Source organism: Charadrius vociferus, unplaced genomic scaffold, assembly GCF_000708025.1.
Source record: "Charadrius vociferus isolate BGI_N301 unplaced genomic scaffold, ASM70802v2 scaffold39, whole genome shotgun sequence".
NCBI lineage: Eukaryota > Metazoa > Chordata > Aves > Charadriiformes > Charadriidae > Charadrius > Charadrius vociferus.
In genome coordinates this window covers 4,849,226-4,868,671 of record NW_009650188.1, presented here as the reverse complement: position 1 = coordinate 4,868,671, position 19,446 = coordinate 4,849,226, and the positions used below count along the sequence as shown (strand labels likewise).

The window sequence follows — 19,446 nt, the reverse complement described above, 5'->3', positions numbered from 1 at the left end:
TTTCCTCCTGACAAATCACAGAGGTTTCTAGTTATTTTTGTACACTTTGCATTCTGCACTTGAGTTTAGAAACTGCAGTAACATTTCTTATGGATATACTAGAACTGGTAAGCATCGCTTTTCCTGTAAATGCAGACTACAGCAGGAGCCAAAACCAGGGATGGGGCCTCTCGACAGAAGCTGTAAATGTTTCCCTACCTGACCCCATAGGGATTTTAGTATGTATCCAAGTGTTGTACCAAATCTGGGTTCTTTACCTGGTGTGCAAGCCAATAACACACAGAACAGAGGTATTTCTAAGTTTATTCCATTAATGCGCAGAAATGGGATGCTTGTCCCAAAACGGGAGCACACCTTAGTTCCAAGAATCTCTACTTTTGGTTGTTACATATTCAAACAATTAATACATATTAATTGTTATTCTCTTTAATGATTGGTCAAGAATTCTTCATTTCCCATGTAAATTAGTGCGCAGACTCTGTTGTCTTCTTCCATTGTTCTCTTTTGAGTAGGTGGTATCATTTGGGTAGGTAGTCAGTGGTTGTGATCTCCCCCTGCCAGAATTACCTTTTACCTACTTCTCCTCTGATCTTGGCAGTTCCAAGTGGTTTTCTCGGTTTGCTGGCCAGGCCTACAGTTTGTTACTCTCTTGACAGGAATACCCTGCTTATCAACAATACTACATTGTCTGGTGGTTAGTTCCTTAACTGAATCATAGATAAATCATGTCTAGTTACTATTTCTCTATTTTAATGTTAGGTAAATAATTAAATAGGGTTGGGGCAGTGTAGAGGACTTGAGCAGCAGCAGGTTTCCTTGGTTGCTTCAATTACATTTTACATGTCATTTTCCTAGTTTCCTTTTCTTTGGGGAAGAGCTGTGGAAACAAATGGTAGCTGCAAAGAATTGATTGGGAAGGGTGAAATTGTTGGTGGGTGTTGTTTGGGGTTTTTTTTTCCAGAGTGCTACAGTAAGACAAGAAAAAGTTGTTTAAAAGTATGGAAAAGACCTGGGCTGCTCCCCAGGGAGACCTTGCGTGGGTGGTGGGTGGGTTTTATAGTGGATGATTCTGGCTGAGGGGAGCAATGAGCCATTTACTGTTTTCCCAACAAAACTCACAGCAGCTGGGTTTTCTGTTGTGACTTTGTTTCCAAGAATTTGATCCACCTTCCTACTTGGATTTGGATTTATAGGGACGAGGGTGCAGATTGGTTGTTGGGTATTAAAAATGTTGGGTATTAAAAAGTCCAGTGTGCAAAGGGAGAGGAATAATGGTTGCCCTGCTGGAAATCAGAGACAACTTAGTGTGATTGCTTTTGAAGGAGACACCTGCTTCTGAAAAGAGTGGGGAGAAGAGGGAAGAAAGAAAAGAAGAGCTTTTACTGTGTAGAGCTTTTAATGGTTCACTCTTTTAGTAGTCTAATAGATTATTTACTTCTGTTGTAGCCATCGCAGATGAGACTACCAAAGCGATTGCCAAACTGGTTGCCAGACAGAGGAGAAGTGCTAAGGCACGGAGGAGTGCTGCTGTGAAAGGAGATGCTGCTTCTCCCTCTAAGAATCCACAGAATTGCCCTTGGAAGGGCAGGGCTCCTGTCCTGCCACTGACAGTGAAGGCTGAGCTGCAGGATTTGCTGAGTTCCTCACCACTTCTGCTCTTGGACTTTGATAAGGCCTTCTTCAGACGCTTTGGCCGGGCCTTCCAGTACACACAATATGGATTTTTCTCCATGTTTGAAGTCCTCAGGAGCGTGTCTGACATCATTGTGGTTGAGCAGACAAGAGCAGGTTCCTTGCTAACCCTGAAGAAGTACCTGGCAAGTGAGATAGAGAAGGAAGAGGTGCCTCAGGGTGAGGCGCAGGAAGAGGTGCCGCAAGGTGAGGTGGTGTGTTAGTTAACTGAAAGCACGTAGCTCTCACAAGTGCTGTGGCCAAGCAACCGTGTTTCAAGTGGATGTTTCTGCATTTCTAGTTGTTGTAGTAGTCCCGCTTCCCTTAGCTTCTAGCCCAGAAGGGCCGTGGGGTGCTGCAGAAGCAGCTGTCACAAGGGAGCTGCCTTGGTAGCAGAGTTTAACTGGAAGTTTTCTACAGGTTGCCACTGTTTTTTGGTACGAGGTGAAACAAGAGATGTTTAGCCTGTACAGAGTGCAGAGTTCCTGAATGTGTGTGCAGGACTGGAATTTCTAGTCATTCCAGGTAATAGATAACAAAACTAGAAGGATCTCCTGAACATCTGCTCTGCAGGCTGGTAAAGCCTTTCCGATGCGCTTTTTGAGACTGAAGGCTTAGCACTAGTCTGAAAGGCACAGCTAAAATGTTCCACAAAAGAAAACAGAAGAGACTGCAGATGTCCTCAGCGTTCCCATAACAGCTATGAGAAGGCAGAAAATCACATACAGCTCCTGCCAAATTCCTGACTTTTCTGGCAAAAATTCATTTCATCATCATTCTAGCAATTGATTTAACCCTTAGCACGCTTTCAAGAGCAAGTGGTTTTTGTTTTGTTTTAATTTATTAATGCAGCGAAGGATGCCTCTCAAGTGAATCCTCATGACTGTGGTGGCTGTGAATGCTACAAGAGATGAGGAAGACGGCACCGCTACTTTCAGACTTTCATTTTCAGATGTCTTCTATTTCTGCTTAATATGTAACACTGTATCAGTCCCACAAAGAATAACAGCCATGTTATTGTCTTCACAGCAGCACCTGCAGTTGAAATGCCTCCTTTGGAACCCAGCTATGAGACAGAGAGCTTCCACCTGACAGCAGAAGAGAAGTTAAAGCCAGTGGAAACACAAGCAGTGGATTTGGGTGATGGCCTCAAACAAGTAAGTGGCTGGATGAGCGATCTGTAGCTTTATCATGTTGTAATCGGGGTGGGGTGGGGTGTGATTTTTACTGGGTTTTTTGTTTGGTTTTTTTTTTTTAACTGCTTTTGTTTCTGTTGCGTTCGTATTGCTGATGCACTGCTGCTTCCAAAAATTTTTGTACTTGTTTTTGATGAGTTTGAAGGTTATCAGGCTCATACTGATCTGGTATATAGCTTCACGTGCCATCCAGACTTGGTCTTTTTCTTGTCTCTTTCTTGTTTTGAGATCTGTGTTACAGGTCATCTGAGGCCAATTAAACATCATCTTGCTTCCTGATAATAGTGGTGATACCTTTTGGTGTACTTGTTTGTAATTGGACTTTAATAATTTTGTTCTGAGACTAGCTGTGTGGAATTTCACCTACTGCAGTAGGTAGAGCTTAAGCGTCAAGCAGCTGTGTGACAGAGCTGGAGAATGATCCTCAGAGACCTTGATTCTTGCAGTCTCCACTCTGCTATTTGGTTGGGCTTTGACAATTTTGAGATTTTGTTTTGTTCATTGGTTGGTTTTTTTTGTTTTGTTTAGCAGTGGGTTTTTAGAAAGGGAGGGGTAAGAACAGTACAGAGGCTCTGAACTACCAAACCTGATTGGGAGAATTTGTCACCTCTATTTTTTTGTTTGTTTGTTTTGAGCATCTTTATGCCTTCTTTTTCTAAGGAAAATTCTCCTGTTGAGAGTTATTTTCTCTGACAAGCTCATCTTGTGCATGTACAGTTGAAGCGCATAGGCAGGGAAAGGGTCCCAGGAGTTCTTCCTGGCTTTGGTGGGACTACAAGTTGGACTGTGTGAGGCGCTTCATAAAATATACCCTTTAGAAACTTTTGGCAGGCTGTTCTGATCCTTTAAAGAAATTTTAGTTTGGTATGATGAAGTTCACAGGGAATTCACCTAGATCAGACAAAGTCTGCTTGTAGGCGGGATGCAGTCCTTGTAACCTCAGCCTCAAGTAAGATTTTTGTTCCTGTGTATTGCAAAGGGAACCTGCTTAAAGATCCTAGCAGGATAAGTCTTGGAAGGTGTTTGTACAACAAGTATTCCTCCTGAAATACCAAGTTTGCCATTTTGTTTTAAAAAATCCCTCATGGGGAGGGAAGCAGGTTGGAACATGTGACTTTGCGTAAGAACACTCATTCACCGGGATGCTGCGAGGTAGTGGGGAAAGATGTGACCTCATGCCTGCCCTGCTGCAGGGTATCCAAGTGTCCAGTCACAAGAGACTAATACTGGAAGTGTTGTAAGGGACAAATGAGGGACAAGGGCTAAGTCAATCCGCTCAGCGCTGAGAAGGGTAAAGTACACAGAGCTGCTGCTCTCAGCAGCTTTTTCTCACCACCCTGAGCAGAAGGAAAGGTGTCATCCACACTGCTCTTGGCAGCTGCCAGCCTGGCTTATGGCAAGGAGTTAGCCAGTCTTGTAAGCCATACCTCTTGTAAGCCTAGTTTTGCAGTGTAATGTGTTGGTTTATCTTTTTATAATTTTATTGCTTTTTTGTAAACCTGGTTTTAAGTACACATCTACTACATCTTTCACAGAAATGTCTATTATCCCTACCACTGTGTGAGCTAGATTATAAAGATCATGTGTGCCTGTAAGAGTCTGATATGAAGAGCATTCTTAGAGCAAAACTGTCCCTTAGAAGTAGCACTATTCACAGGCACTTTTTAGAGGAAATCCTGAAATTTAAGGGTTTTTTAGAGGTGATGCGGCTGTTCAGGCAAGAATTCACTCTGTTGCTCTTTAACTCAAAAATGTTAACTTGCTGTTTGACTCAATGTTTTAGTAAAAATTTTTAACTCAAAAAAAAAAAAAGTATTCAAGGGCATTAGCCCTTGCTCAGTCTGCAGAAGGAGAGAATCTCATCTGCTTCTTTAAAAAATGGTTGAAAGAGCCAGTATTGCAAAACCCCATCAAGTTTGCACTTGAACGTAGCCAGATAAGCAATGGGGAGGTGTGCTGGAAGACAAATCTCCTATACATTGACTGATGTATAATGCAGTGGTAACTTGTAGCATATTCATGATGAGGAAAATTGATATAATTTTGACTTCTTATCATTTGAGGAGTGCTGTTTGTTGGCACAAAAGAAAGATCTTGAGGCAGTGAAAGTAGCTGTTGTATGATTAAGGTTCCCATCTGCACTAGTTCAAGTGAAGTAATGTTTTCAGCAGTTAAAGAACAACGCAAAATTGTAATCTGTGCTAACAACTCACTCATGCACAAATTTGTCTAGAGTGAGAAAAGAACAGAATTTGTAGGTTTTGTTTGGTTTTATCCTTGGGAAATAGCTCTAGTGTGAAAGTGAGATGCATTTGTGCCTTCTGCCACTTTTGAATCATTTTCAGATAGAGTTTTGCTGGTTCAGTCATGTACTCTGTCGTGGTCACGGAACATAGAAATAGCATCTTTTGGGTAAAATCCAACAAACAGGTGGGTTGTGTTTGGTTTGTTTTGGGTTTTTTTGGTGTGGGTTTTTGTTTTGTTCTGCTATTTTAGCAATAGCCGTTCAATACTTTTCTCTAAATATGTGACATGGCTTCAATTCCTCTCCTTTATTCTTTGCAGGAATATAAACAAGGTGGGTTTGTTGTACCCCTCTTTACACTGGAGGGAAGAAAGGAGGAAGGAAGAGAGAGAGTATGAAAAGGAAAGCTTCTATCACAGGGAAAGTTTTAATCCAAGTTTGCAAAATTTGTTGGGATTCTCTGATATTCAGTTATTCACAGGTCCCCAGGAAAGCAGAACTATTTTTTTTACCTTAAGGGAAAGGCCAGTCATGTGTGTCCAGTGCATGACAAGACATCTGAGTGCCACCTTCCTCTTATCCCTTTGTAGCCTCAAGATTTGGAGCAGTCTCTACTTGCCAAGTTGATAGTGACTCCAGAAATCCCCCCAGATGCTGTTCAGGACAGAAGCCTTTGTAGTTTGCCACCACTGGAGAAAAGGTGCTTGGTGGGGGTCTTCGTGGAATTCATTGTCTCTCCTAGCCAGTTCTACATCCACATCTGCAGCAGGGAAACATCTGATAAACTGCAAGATATGATGTTTGAGATGAGGTGCGTACATGCTGTGCTGATTCAGTACTACTACCCGTTGTGTGTGTGTTTGCACTGAGGGAACAGGGCACCCAGCTGTTAGTTATGGTCACTGCTGGCTTGATTACTTGATACAGAGATGCCAGTGCTGTAGTGAAACTTGTACTCGTAGTGCTTACCTATTCCTTTTAACTAGCAAGCAAAAAGTATGGTTAATAGTAATTCGTGGGATTTTGTCTACGTCCTAGACAGTCCTAAACTTTAAAAGCCTGGAAAGGTTATGGAAAGGAACTTCAGTGTTCCTTTGCACCTCTCTGTTGTCTGTGCTACTGTTGCTAATGTGCTTGGTTAAGGCTTTTACTTGCACCTCCAACACTTACCAAAAAGCAACAGGTAATAGGCCCTTGTCCTAGCTATATTTGAAAGCAAAACCCCATCAGTGGCTTTGTTTATGTCAGTTACATTCTGCATTTGGGATTCTATTCCACCATGACAGTACTACAGTTGTTGTTAATTGTGTGCCAAAGTAAGTGCTTGATGTCCGTGGGGTACATGCAAAGTGTGATTACAGACTCTGCAGACAGATACTGTGTATATAAGCCAGTACTCCAGAACCTGGTTCATAAGAAGCAGTGACAGGTCAAGGTAATGTTAAAAATTAATTACTAGAATGACTGTATTTAGCCTCTGATTAATCCCCATTAATAAATTATATTCTTGGGATCCAAGAAAAAGTTAAAGTGTTAAAAGTTTGGGTTTGCATTTTTTATTGTCATTTCAGTTTAAGTGTAGCAGAACAGAGATATAAAGCATCTACTAAAACAACTCCTGAAAATTCATGTCATGAGGACTTGAGAAAAGAGGATTTTTCTGAAGCCCTGTATATTTGTCTTTGTTCATCTCCTGCATCCTACCAAGCACAGTTTTTCATTATGATCTTTTGCAGACACTGTTACTCAAATAAACTTGTTTCTGATCGTTATATCATGCCTGAGTCTTCAGTACAGCCTGGACAACTTTGCTGTGTAACAGTCTCAAAATGGTGGTACCGTGTTGTCATCCACCGTGTGATCAATGATCAAGAAGTAGAGGTGTTCTACCCAGATTATGGAAACCTTGAAATTGTCCGAAAGTCTTGGCTGAGATTCCTCAAGTAAGTAAATTACATGTGGGTAACAGAATGGTTGAGGTTGGAAGAGACCTCTGGAGGTCATCCTGTCTAACCTCCCTGCTCAAGCCGGGTCATCTAGAGTAGGCTGCACAGGACCATGTCGAGACGGTTTTTGAATGTCTCCTGGGATGGAGACTCCGCAACCGCTCTAGGCAACCTGGTCCAGTGCTTGGTCACCCTTATGGTAAAAATGCTGCTTTCCAGCTGTTTGACCCCCAACATGCATGGTGTGGTTTCTCCCCAAATGCAGGTCTTCATTGAACTTCATGAGGTTCGTGTCTGCTTATTTCTCTATCCTGTTGAGGTCCCTCTGAATGGCAGCATGACCCTCCAGTGTATTAGCCACTCCTCCGTTTTGTGTTATCAGGAGACTTGCTGCAGGTAGAGTGTCCTCCATCATCCAGATTGTTAACGAAGATGTTGAACAGTATCAGACCTAGTATTGGCCCCTGGGGTACAGCACTAGTTCTTGGCCTCCAACTGAGCTTTGTGCCACTGATCACGACTCTCTGGGCCTGGCCTTTGAGCCAGTTCTCAGTCAACCTCACTGTCTGCTCATCCGGCCCATACTTCATTAGCTTCTCTGTGAGGATCTTACAGGACACAGTGTCAAAAGTCTGACAGAAGTCGAGGTAGACAATACTTACTGCTCTCCCCTCACCTACCAGGTTGGTCATTCATTGTAGAAGGTTGTCAAGTTGGTCAAGCATGACTTGATGAATCCATGCTGACTACTCCTGGTCACCTTCTTGTCATTCATGTGGCTGGAAATGGTTCCCAGGATTAGTTGTTCCATCGCCTTCCCAGGGATCAAGGTGAGGCTGACTGGTGTGTCTTTTTTCCAGAAAGACATCCTAGTGTGCAGATTTCCTAGAAAGGATCTGGGGTTTTATTCCTTAATGGTGCCTTGCAGGCACGTCTTTGCTTACATGCTAATGCTTGAGGTAACATTGTTTAAGACCTGTTTTGCTGATCACTCTGGGCCCTATGCTCATCAACCCTGTCCATCACTCCCTCACAGTGACTTTGGGCTATTTCCTTTCCTGTTTCTGCCTTCATTCCTCAGTCTTTCCTCTTGCCACTTTCTGTCACTTTGGGGCAAGCTCCCTGATCCTCCTTCCTGGGTTCCATGAGTGGATGTAAGCATCCTCCTGAACGGACATCAGTCCAAGTGGGATGCATTTGCAGTGTCAGAGGTAATCATTCTTCTCTGCAATTCAGTACCTCTTCCATTTTTGCTTCTTCCCTCTCATTTGCCTCTATTTATGCCTGGCCATTGTCATTCTTTGGTTCAAAAGTCATTGCGCTTGGTCCTTAACTCTGTAGTCACAAGGGGTTATGATGGGAAGATGCTTGGGCGAGGGAAGGCTTAAGGGACCAGTTGATACTGCTATTTCTGCTGTGCCCATTCTTTGGATATGGACTGTTTTCCAAAGCTGCTGTTGGGTTTTGTTCATAAGTGCAAAATCTAATACGTGCCTCTCTATTCCTAAGCTGATTTTAAAACCCAGAGGAGGAGGAAGTTCTGCTCTTCTGCCTGGTTTTGTTCTGTTTTCGCTGTAATGGTCATGGCTTTGTTTTGTATTGTAGGTGGTGCTACTTGAAGCTCCCTGCTCAGGCCATCCCATGTTCCTTGGCATGGGTAAAACCTGTGGAGGTACGTGTTCACATGCAGTTTTGTTTATTGGCATATGTATGAGCGCTATCAAGTAGAGATTGGCTTTTTGTCCTGATAGGGGCAAGCATTTAGATTAATTCAGGTCCATTGACATTTACAGCAGAATTGTTGCTGTTACAGTCAGCAGACTATGACTGCTTAAGTCTCTGTCTCTGCAAGTGATCACCCTTCCACTGCCTGTTTTCCTTATGATCAGAGTGTTCTTGCTTATGTTGTTGCAGAAATTGATAGCTACTGATGAGCAAACTTGTTTCTTCCCCTGCCAGTAGTTCTCCAGGGTCCTTCTGAAGCCTTGGTAGCTCCAGCCCCCTGTTTTAAAAATTCCTTCTGTGACAGAGCTTTAAGTGAGTTGTTTGGATGCAGTCAGCATAGCCAAAGAATTATAGAGGCCGTAAGAAGGTTCCTCTGTACTGTGAAACCTGTTGGCCAAGAAGCCCGAGAAATACAATCTCTGAAGGAAAGCATGCGAGCAGACTTGCTTCTTCTGTGTTTTAAAGACATTTATTTTAAAAAAGGTATTTTGTCTGGGTTTTGAGGGTTAAAGAATCACAATTTTCATTATGGTAAGGCTTAAATGCTTCTTCAAAACTTTTGACACTTTTACTTCTAACATTTATAATCACACTTCTCCAGGAATGGAAAAAGAAAAAGAAAAAGCAACAAACAACTGTATTTTAGACAATTGTGATAAAATCACTGGTGAATGCCATCGAACCGTGTTTGGAAATAGGTATTTAGGATGAAAGGGCATTCCAAGTGTAACTAGCATTGCAGGCTTTGAGGTGCTTTGATTTAGTTCAGTGCTGGGAAGCTTGTCTACCTGGCTTTCTTGTATTAGTCCCTAGCCTGAGCTAGCCTAATTTTGGCACAAGGGAAAGTCTTAGGCAGTGGATGTCGGTCCATTTATAGTAAATTTACATTCTTGTTTCTTCTTCAGGGTACGTGGTCCAATGCAGCAACTCTCCTATTCAAGAAGTTGTGTGGCTCCAAGCTACTTGTGGGCATCGTGGATGAATATGTGAATGGCATTTTGCACCTCTTCCTGTGTGACACATCCACCGAGGAGGATGTCTACTTCCACTGTGTCTTGAGGGATGAGGGATGTGCTGACGTCTGCAGAGAGAACATTCCTTCCCAGGTCAGGAGGGAGGCGTGTGCTCCTGTAAAGAAAGGCAGAGAAAGGATTGCTTGGGTGCCTGTGATGGGAAGATCTTTAGCTTGAAGCAAGTAGTTTTGTGAAGAGCTGGTATTCCCTGCTTTCCTGTAACTTACCATTTTGTGACTGCATCCCATGGTGTCTGACTATGGTGAGAGGTTGCCTTTTGGTTAAGGTGAAATCTGATGATATAGCAGAGATGTTCTGGTTTAGGTAGAACAAATTCTTTTCATCCTGTCTTCTAACAGTGGATTAGAAGGTTTTGTTGTTTGTTGGGTTTTTTTTAAAGTTGATTAGCTTGTTAGTATTGCAGATTCATCTGGAGCTGACACACGTCTTGTATAAATAATACAGAAAAATAAAATAACTATAGATCTTCTGAGCATAAGGCCAAACTGAGATGGAATTGAGGGGTTGTTAAGAGATGTGTTAGTTACTTCACTACTTGATGTTAATTCCAGCAAGTTTTGTTAGTCATAAGTCGAGGTGTGTGATTCATCCGAACAATTAATGAGAGGAAGTTGATTAGATTTTATTGTCTGATTTAAAGTAGTGCTACATAGTGGCAGGGGCAGTGGAGTGAGGAACAGGATAGTTGAATAAATTATTTTGGCCTTCTCTGCTCTAGTCATTGAAGATTAGTTATGCCATTAACAAACTGAATTATGGAAATGGTCTTAGTTTAAAAAGTCTCTTACTTTGCCAGTGAAATGTACAATGTTGGGCAGCATAACCATGGTAGGTTGCACGTTGTGCCTTGGACAGACATTCAAGTTGTAAGCCAGTGCAGAGAGCATTTATGCTGTAGGCCCATTTGTGTCATTATCTGAAAGTCTTAGCTCAGTTTCAGTAAGAACTGTGTGAATATGAAAACCCTCAGAAAGGTACTGCCATGATTTTATATCTCAGCAGAAAGTCAGGCTTTACAGCCCAGAATGCTTGTATCTGTTTTATTCGATAGATACAGAATGTATGTTTTGGCAGGATTAGATCCTGTGATTGTACTTTTGCGTGTGTGTCCAATTTTGGGGGGAGGTGGGCAATGCTGAGTAATTTTGTTGCTGGAGGGAGAGGAGTTGGTTTTTGTAGCAAGACAATTTCTGCAAGAATTTGGTGCTAACTTGTGAGTGGTGTGCTTCTTCATAAAACGTATTAGAAATTTGCTGAATCCCTTTCATTCTTTGTGGTAGTTACAAAATGGTTTTCTTGACTATACTGGGATTTGTTTTGGGGTTGGTTTTTTTTGTTCCTAGGGATTCAAGGAACTGAATCCTTCGGCCTTGTATGTTCAGCCCAGTGGAAAGCAGGAGAAGGCTGACGTGGTGGAGCCAGACCTTTGCTTGCAGCAGGAATCTCTAGATGCAGATAGAGAAACAGCAAGCTCAAAGCTGGATAGGGATGAACTGTGCGACCAGGTGGGAGTTTGACTGTGGCGTAGCTGTCATTCAATGAAATCGGCTCCAGGGGCCAGTTATACATGTATTGTTTTAGTCCCATGCAGTTCTTTGTGGAGTTGCTTACTCTTAAGCGTAAAAGCTAGTGTAATTTTAGTAACTTGTAAAGCAGTCATTTTACCTAGGTTCTGTTTCAGCCGACCGTGTTTCTGTGCTAGAGAAACTCTATGTAAGCTGTATATCTTGGATATTAATGGCCTTGCACTGTCAATACATCGTCTGAACTGGAGGTCCCAAACCAGCAGCTTTATGTATTTGGAAGAAATTAATGTGACTGAGACTCTGCAAATCTGAGTTTATTGCAATTTTTGTGGAAAAATTTTGTGGAAAAATCTGGTTAACTGTAGCCAGATCCACATGTGTAGATGTCAGACATAGCTGGCAATTTGGAGACTAGAAGAATGTAAATGCCTTCAGGTTTTCTCCTGTCTGATGTGAAGGGTCTTAGAATCCTTTTCCAGAAATTGCAGTCCTCTAGATCTCTCTTTCTGTAAGACTTTAAACATTTTCTTCTCTGCTGTTCTATTTAGTTGCCCAAAACAATTATTTCTCTTCCTTTGTGCATCACTAACATGATCATCAATGTCAATTATAAAATTACTCAAAAATGTTTTGAACTGGAATGAAATGTGTCTAATATGAAACTTGTTACTGCTCAGCTAGCATTTTCTGGTAACTCCTCCTGAGCAGTGGGAAACTCCTTTTGCATTGTCCAATCTTAGATTTGCCTCGTCAGTATTAACAATGTGCCCCCCCACCCTTCAGTGCAAAATGGCTGGATACTGTGTTGTATCAGCTCTTCTACGTTAAGACACTTCTCCATGGTAAAATTTCTCAGAAGGCAGCAAGCAATAACCATAAAACATTCCTTGAGTAAAACTGTACTTTCCAAGTGATAAGTTTTACTGTGGAGGAGAGAAGTTAAAGTGACAGTTAGTTTCTTGTTCACATTATTTCTATTCTTCCTGTCCTTTCCAAGTAGCCCAAAGTTCTCCAGATAGAAATGTTAAAACTTCTGAGCAGAACAGAAAAGCTTTGCATTTATCTCTCGGTTGATCTCTGAGTGGTATCATCCGATTGCTCTGTAACTTGCTCCAGTGTATCCTGCTTTCTTCTACCCACACTAGCTGTACCTTTTCTTGCTTTGTCCATCTCCTTAGCAATGGCACCTGTCTGCTAAGAAGGAGATACAGGATGATATGCAGGCACCTTTGGAGGAAGTGGGTGTCCCAAGAATAGCAGACCAGGACCCTGAACTTCCACAGCAGGATACAAATGAAACTCTCACCGAGCTTATGGCAGTGGTTAAGGTAAGGGTGTTTTTCTCAGCTGTTGCTGTTGAGGGTGGTTGTTCTTGAGTTTAGGTACTTTGAATAACCCTTCGATTGCTTTGACACAGATTTTTTTTTAAAAGTGACTGACAAAGAAATAATGACTGGCTGTTAGCATGGGCTCAGAGCTATGCGTTTTCCTCTTTGCTGTTGTTTCTGGTATTATTGATGATACACTCGTGCGCCACTGGCATGTCAAGGTATTGTGGAAACAAGACTGACCGTTTTCAGCACTTTATAGATCAAACCTGACCCTTCTTCACTCCTCTACTTCCCCTCCATTCACTGTCCTGAGGGTTACTGGGAGTAACTGGAAGATATCGTGGGGCTACTCTGGATCACGTAGGCCTCTCTTCCTGAGTTAGGAGGGTAGGTTTGGGAGGGTTGTGTTTGGGGCTGTGATTTGAGGCATTATGTGGCACTGGTATTGCAAGTTTGTTTCTTCAGTTGTGATTAATGATGAGTCTAACAGGGCCTGCAGCATGGCATTTTGCAAACACTCCACTCTGGGTTCAGTGGGGAGCCAGTATCACTCTGGATTTGAGACAGGATACCCTAGAGCGTGCTGTGAGGGGCAGGAAGTAAGGCAGTATCTATTCTTCCTCCTGATTCACACAGTTAAGACCACAGCCATTGAAATGAAAAACAGGAGAAGTGAAAACCAGAAAGGAGGGAATACCACTTGGTGATGCTGTAAGTGCCACAAAACCCTGAGGCTAAGAGATGAGCAGGAATCAGAGAACGGAAACCTTCCTGTCTGTCCTCATAACTACCTGACTGATGCATTTCCCCCCCTCCCCCCAGTCTCTAGAGGAAGGATTATTTTTTTTACCTCATGGTATTTCTTAATAGAAATTCTCTTATAAAGACTGTAACAGAGTTCACAGCCAGGGACAGAAAATGTGCCCAGGACATCTCTGATCCAGTTAGGAAATTCCTATACTTTGAAATTCACATAGTTTACTGCTTGCAGGGGAGCAAGTCAGCTCACAAGGACCCTATCGCTATCTGCCCACCTGCCTCCATCTCATCTCATCTCATCATACTTTCCCCCCACACTTGCTACCAGAAACTTTACTCTCTCATTCCCTCAATATCATTTTCCCCAGCTTGCTTCCTCTCCGGCCCTTTTAGGTAACATCCTCCAGAGCCACCAATTCTTCCACCTTTCCTTCTCTTTCTTCTAGAAAGTGCTTTGTCTCAGCCACTACCAACTCCAGATGTGTAAAGAGCTGTGGCTGTTCAAAACCTTGTAGGCACACTCCCATTCCCAGCTCTGCAGTGTGTTCTGTGGCTCAAACCTGGTAGGCCTCTTCCATAAGCTGAATAGCCTCTTTTTTTAAAAATTATTTTTTTAATTCATTTTTTTAATTAATTAAAGGCCTACCATCAAACCTTACCCTTCTTCACTCCTCTACTTCCCCTCTATTCACTGTCCTGAGGGTTACTGGGAGTAACTGGAAGTTATTCGTGGGGCTACTCTGGATCACTGAGGCCTCTGTTCCTGAGTTAGGAGGGTAGGTTTGCCTCTTCCATAAGCTGAACAGCATCTTTTTTTTTAATTATTTCCATCCCAGCTTTTTCCAGTGCTAACAGACATCGTTAGTGTCCACCCTCTGCACCCTGTCTGTTTCTTCTCTGCTGTGGAATGGCAGTGACACTGCCTGTCCCACAACAAGGATAGCGTGAGTGGCAAGAGGAGATAATAACAATCTTTTAACCCCGGTGTTTGTTTTTTTCTTGTCCCACCACTCTGCTTTCTACTGCATGTTAGGCAGGGGTTTTCAGTGGGCTGGTGGTATCAAGTTGAGTAGTTGGTTCATTGGACTCCAGTGACGCCTGTCATCCAAATTAGTCTGTCTTGGCACCCTGTCAGCACAGAACTGCTGCTGCCCAGCCATGCAGCTCTCCTTGCTGCTTCAGGAGTGCCTTATGGTTCCCTTGTGCGGGCAAATTTAAATTGCTTAAATCTGCTTGTGTAAAAACAATTGTTTTGTTCTGGGCTAATCCTCTGAACACACTTGCACCAAAGGGTGAAGCACCTCTGGATGGTGATTCACCCCCTTCTGAAGATGGGATACCTTTCTTCTGCTGCCTTGACAACAGAAGAAACCTAGAGAGCAAGCACCTAATTTTTCAACAGCTGTGGTCGGGCAAGGTGAATTGCTGCTTGTCTGTCATTCCACTGTTTTTCTCCTCCATGCCGAATTAACAAATGCAAACATTGGCTCTAAGTGCCTGCCTATGTCTGAGACATGGGTGATCATCCCTGGAACTTAAGTTTAATTTGTATTCTTAAGCAAAAACACAGAGGGACTTCCTCTGACTCAATTCCCACTCCCTTGCAGAAACTCCCTCTGTCATTGCCATCGTTTGTTCTGTGTGGGGCTGCTGAGAGATGAGCCAGCTGTTAATTCTTTGCTAAGACATGGTGATTTGTATCTTGTAATAATCTGTCGCTCTTTTCAGCTTGCTGTGCAGGAGAAGCTGCCCTTTGGCCAAGGTTGTGAGTAACTAGTTTTGGGGGTTTTTGTTTTGTTTTGGGTTGTTTTTTTTTTTAATCATCCAGTTGCTGACATTCCAATTCTTTGTGGACTTTGAGAAATAATAAAGATCAGGGCAGCTAATGAACTGAGAGTGCACTAATCACACCCTCTCCTGAGTTTTTTATATACATTTGCAGACACCTCATTCTCTTGGAGAGTCCTCAGTGCCTGCTGTCTTATTCAAGTCAGTGGAAGACTTTTACACCTCCTTTACCTCCTCCAAGCAACCAGCAGAAATGAGCCAAGATGACCCTGGTCAGATAGAAAGATTTTCCAACAAGGCCCAACTTCGTGAAGCTGTACATCCCTCTGTTCTACTTATGGCAATACCGTTTATGCTGGACAACCGTAACAGTACGAATAGATTTGTCAGTAAAATTTAACACAGCGGAAAGCTGAGCGGTCTGTTACTGTGCTATGAGTCTTGCAGTCACTATTGGGTATCCTAGGACTAGTGCTGCTTTGCTAGAACAGCTGAAAATGTTGGTATTTCTGTGGGATGGAGATGCGACAATAATAAATGGCTGGATGCAATGCATCGGTTTGACCTTTGTGCAGCAAAATGATTTTCTAAATGTTTAATGGGAACAAATGAATTGAGGGTTATTTCTCTCTCTTGATTTTTTTTGTTGTCTTTTCTAGACTTCCTGCTGCTTTCGTGCAGAAGTCTTTGTTTCTCCACTCCATACGTTAGCCTGTGTTCATTTCGTACTGAGAGTCTCTCAATCTCCCAACCATATGGGGCAAAAGTGTTTTTTTAACCTTGTGAGGTCCCTGTGTGGGTGTTCGTCTCCCAAATGATGAAAGAATTAACAATGCCCATATGAGAGTTACCTGATTTACGAGGTAGATTGACTTGCCAAAGGCAGTGCCTGTTTGTGCCTTGGAACAGAGCTGTCTGCCGTCTGTCTGGAATGGAGGCCCAGTTCTCCAGACAGGAGCTACTCAATTCATATCCAGTTTTCCACTTGTGGAAAAGCAGGGGTGAGCACAGGGATGAGAGGGAGAGAGGCTCTTGGATTATACCGTGTTGGGCTCATCAAATAGGTGTGCAGTAGAAAGTCCTCTTGCTGTGACCTGGTAAGATCCAAGCAAAAAGAATTTGAATCTAAACTGGAGCTTGTAGAGTTGTCGATGTAGATACCATCTTTCTTTTCTGTCTCCCTTCTTACGCAGATGAAGAGAAAATGAAGAACAAAGACCTTCCTGGGGGTCTTGCAGTTGGCCTGTGCATTGCCAGTGGGCTGTCTGACCACAGGCCATCTCAGAAACTCTATGTGCCTCCTACCACGCTATCTGCGGTGTTGGCAGCTGCACGCTTAGCCACTTCCAGTGACTACTTCCAGTGGCCCCTGAGACAGAAGGTGTGAGAAGAGGGGAGAAGCTGGAACCTGGAGGCGCTGCCGAGGAAGGCTGCCTACAGCAGCAAAGGCTCTCTGTAGGACCGTGCTGTCTTTTTTTTTTTTTAATTTTTTTTGTTGTTGTTGTTCAGAAACATTTCATCCCTTGAAAACTTGGAGTCTGACATCTCAGATGTGCCCAGTACATGTGATAAATGTTATTTTTACTTTCAGGAAAATAGTTTGGTTTTGTTATGCTGATGGTGTACTGATTTATTGTTCTTTAATGTAACGGGTTCAGGAGAACAGCAGTGTCACATTGTGTTATATATCCTTTAAGTTTAAGAGGGGGTAACTGGCTACCCATCCCTCCCTCCCTCAGTGCACGAGAAGTTTTGACGTTGTGTGGGGAGATGTTTTTGGTTCTTAACACCATGGACGCTCTACACGCTCCTTGCTTTTCGGAGAGGTCATTGTATCCCAGCTCAAGCCTCAGTCCATGTAAGTGCTGGTAACTTGCAAAAAGAAAGCTCCGTCTGCAAGAAAAATGTGCTCTGATTTGTTGATGAATTAGGATGCTGTACATGCAAAGTGTCAGGAATCTCATGTTACAGATACCGAATGCGATCTATTAACAATGCAGTGAGAGCAAGCTTGATGCTTGGTGTTGGCCATGTTTATGTAGCTCCTTGCCTGTGGCAAGAAATCCACTTGGGATTGTTAATGTAGAGAAAAGCTGTGAAAATAGAAGTGCCCTGGTTATGAATGGTGCCATTGAGCTGGTTTGCTGGTGCCATTGAGCTGGTTTGCTGGTGCCATTGAGCTGGTTTGCTGGTCTTCAGGGACTTCAGGGCTGCTCTGTCCCCATCTGCAAACATGCCAGAGGTATGCTTCACTGCAAACCACCAAGAAAAGCTCTGGTGCCATTGAGCTGGTTTGCTGGTGCCATTGAGCTGGTTTGCTGGTGCCATTGAGCTGGTTTGCTGGTGCCTAGACTGTTCTTCAGGTCTTCAGGGACTTCAGGGCTGCTCTGTCCCCATCTGCAAACATGCCAGAGGTATGCTTCACTGCAAACCACCAAGAAAAGCTCAAGAGAGGGTTTAACATTAATATTGGAATGGGTAAAAGCCCAGCATAAGTTTATTGATTGGACTAGATGATCTTTAAAGCTGTCTTCCAGCCCAAACCATTCTATGATTATTTTGTTTTAATTTCAGCATGTAGGGGATGGGATGGGATGTGAAAGGGCTAAAAAAATGTAGCGAAAGAAAATCTGGGGCTTGTTAGGAAACGATCAGATGGAAAGCTAATGAAGGAGATGGAAGCAGAGAAGTGAGGAGCTATGGCTTGAGCAGGGGATGTACAAACCTGTGGGGATGTTCAGGCTTCAGGCTGGGGGTTTGCATCACATGTGTTCATCTTCTAGCGTAGGGAGCAGATGAAATGGAGCTGAGCTCCCTCAGAGCTGTCTGGGTGATGGAGTGCTTGTCACCAACAGCACCCTTTCTGCTGCAGAAATCCCCTCTGGTTACAGGAAGGTGAGAATAGCGTCTGGGGTGGGGTGCGCCCAGGAGCCCCCCATGACCTCCTGAGGCTGCAGCGGAAGCCAGCGGGCTGGAGGAGCTGTCACCCTGTCCCTGCTGCTGCCTGGTCGCTGCTAGGTGGCGGCCGAGGCCAGCTGTCGGTGGCTCGGCTCCCTTCAGCTTACTCCTCTTCTCTGGGGGTCCCGGAGAGCGAGGGAGACGAGGAGCTGAAGAGGACCCTGCTGGGTGGGCAGCATCCCCCTGCCCGGCTGGGGCGGGGTCTGCCTCCATCCCTGCTCCCTGCAGGTCCCACAGCTCCCTGCCTGGAGGCGTAACCAGGGGGCTTTTGGGGATTGGTCCCACCACTGCTTCGTCAGGCTGTCCCAGGAAACTGGGGATGGGGAGATGCTATGGAGGTCTGGAAGGGGGGATGTGGGCACTGTGCCGAAAGGGGGGAGACTAATTTGTGGGAGTGAGCCAGCAAGCATTAAGCAGCACCGAGGCATCCCCTGGGACGTGAGAGCTCCCTAATTCGCCAGGTTTTGGAGGGAGGGAACATTTTCTGGGCTATTACCACTGTGCATCACCCTTTTTTTGCACGCTGTCCCAGCATACCTGTTGGAGAGAGGGTACACAGCTTCGCTGTGGTCCCGGGTACCTTTTCTGATGCATCACTGGTCAGGGTATCTTTTTTTTTTTTTCCTGTGGGTTTTTGCCATTCATGGGTCTGCAAGTGCTTGATTAGTTTTCCATACCCTTTCAATCAAGATAAAAGGTGCGTGAAGAACTGAGCCTTAACCCTGAGCCAGGACACACACACCCCCAGCACCTGGGGTACAGAAAACCCACTTGGAGCTGCTCCCCTACTCTGGGGTGACCTGGGCCGATCTCCCCAGCCTTGCGGTGGGATCTCCCTTCCCAGAGCAGCTCAGGTCATGTTTCTACATGCCCGGCAGGTCCCTGTTTGTACATTTGTTGCTTAAGGCAGTGGAAAATGAGTAAGACACCTCTGGGACTGGGAAGTGATGCTGTATTCATGTCCCTGCTCCAGGGCATTGCCACGGTGCTGCAGGAGAGGTGGCTGTGCCAGGGCCACTGGGGTAAAGCTGAGCAAGCTGTGAGGTTTGGAGGGACCAAACCATGCAGAGGTGTCTGATGAAAAGGAGGAAGATGTTCCGTGCTGCGGCAACCCTCTCTCTGCAGGTGTCAGGTCCTCAAAGAGGACCTCCTCCATGGAGCATCTCCATGGGGCACTGGGGGCCCTTTCACTGGGGTGGTGTCCCTCGTCCTAGGGTGTGTGTGCAAAGGGGACCTCCTCCACCAAAGGAGAGCAGCTTGGGGTGGA

At 44.1% G+C, this 19,446-nt stretch overlaps 1 protein-coding gene across 1 annotated transcript in view; it reads left to right on the top strand.

Moving 5' to 3' along the window:
* Positions 1 to 18,436, top strand: part of TDRD5 (tudor domain containing 5) — an 18,890-nt gene extending 454 nt beyond the window's left edge. The window contains exons 2-12 of the mRNA XM_009892937.1: positions 1,447 to 1,878; positions 2,701 to 2,828; positions 5,703 to 5,923; positions 6,849 to 7,055; positions 8,664 to 8,730; positions 9,689 to 9,889; positions 11,161 to 11,322; positions 12,522 to 12,671; positions 15,376 to 15,592; positions 16,415 to 16,602; positions 18,113 to 18,436. Of these exons, the coding sequence (XP_009891239.1) occupies positions 1,447 to 1,878; positions 2,701 to 2,828; positions 5,703 to 5,923; positions 6,849 to 7,055; positions 8,664 to 8,730; positions 9,689 to 9,889; positions 11,161 to 11,322; positions 12,522 to 12,671; positions 15,376 to 15,592; positions 16,415 to 16,602; positions 18,113 to 18,436 (2,297 nt within the window). The remainder of the gene's footprint in view (positions 1 to 1,446; positions 1,879 to 2,700; positions 2,829 to 5,702; positions 5,924 to 6,848; positions 7,056 to 8,663; positions 8,731 to 9,688; positions 9,890 to 11,160; positions 11,323 to 12,521; positions 12,672 to 15,375; positions 15,593 to 16,414; positions 16,603 to 18,112) is intronic.
* The last annotated feature ends 1,010 nt before the right edge of the window (positions 18,437 to 19,446 follow it).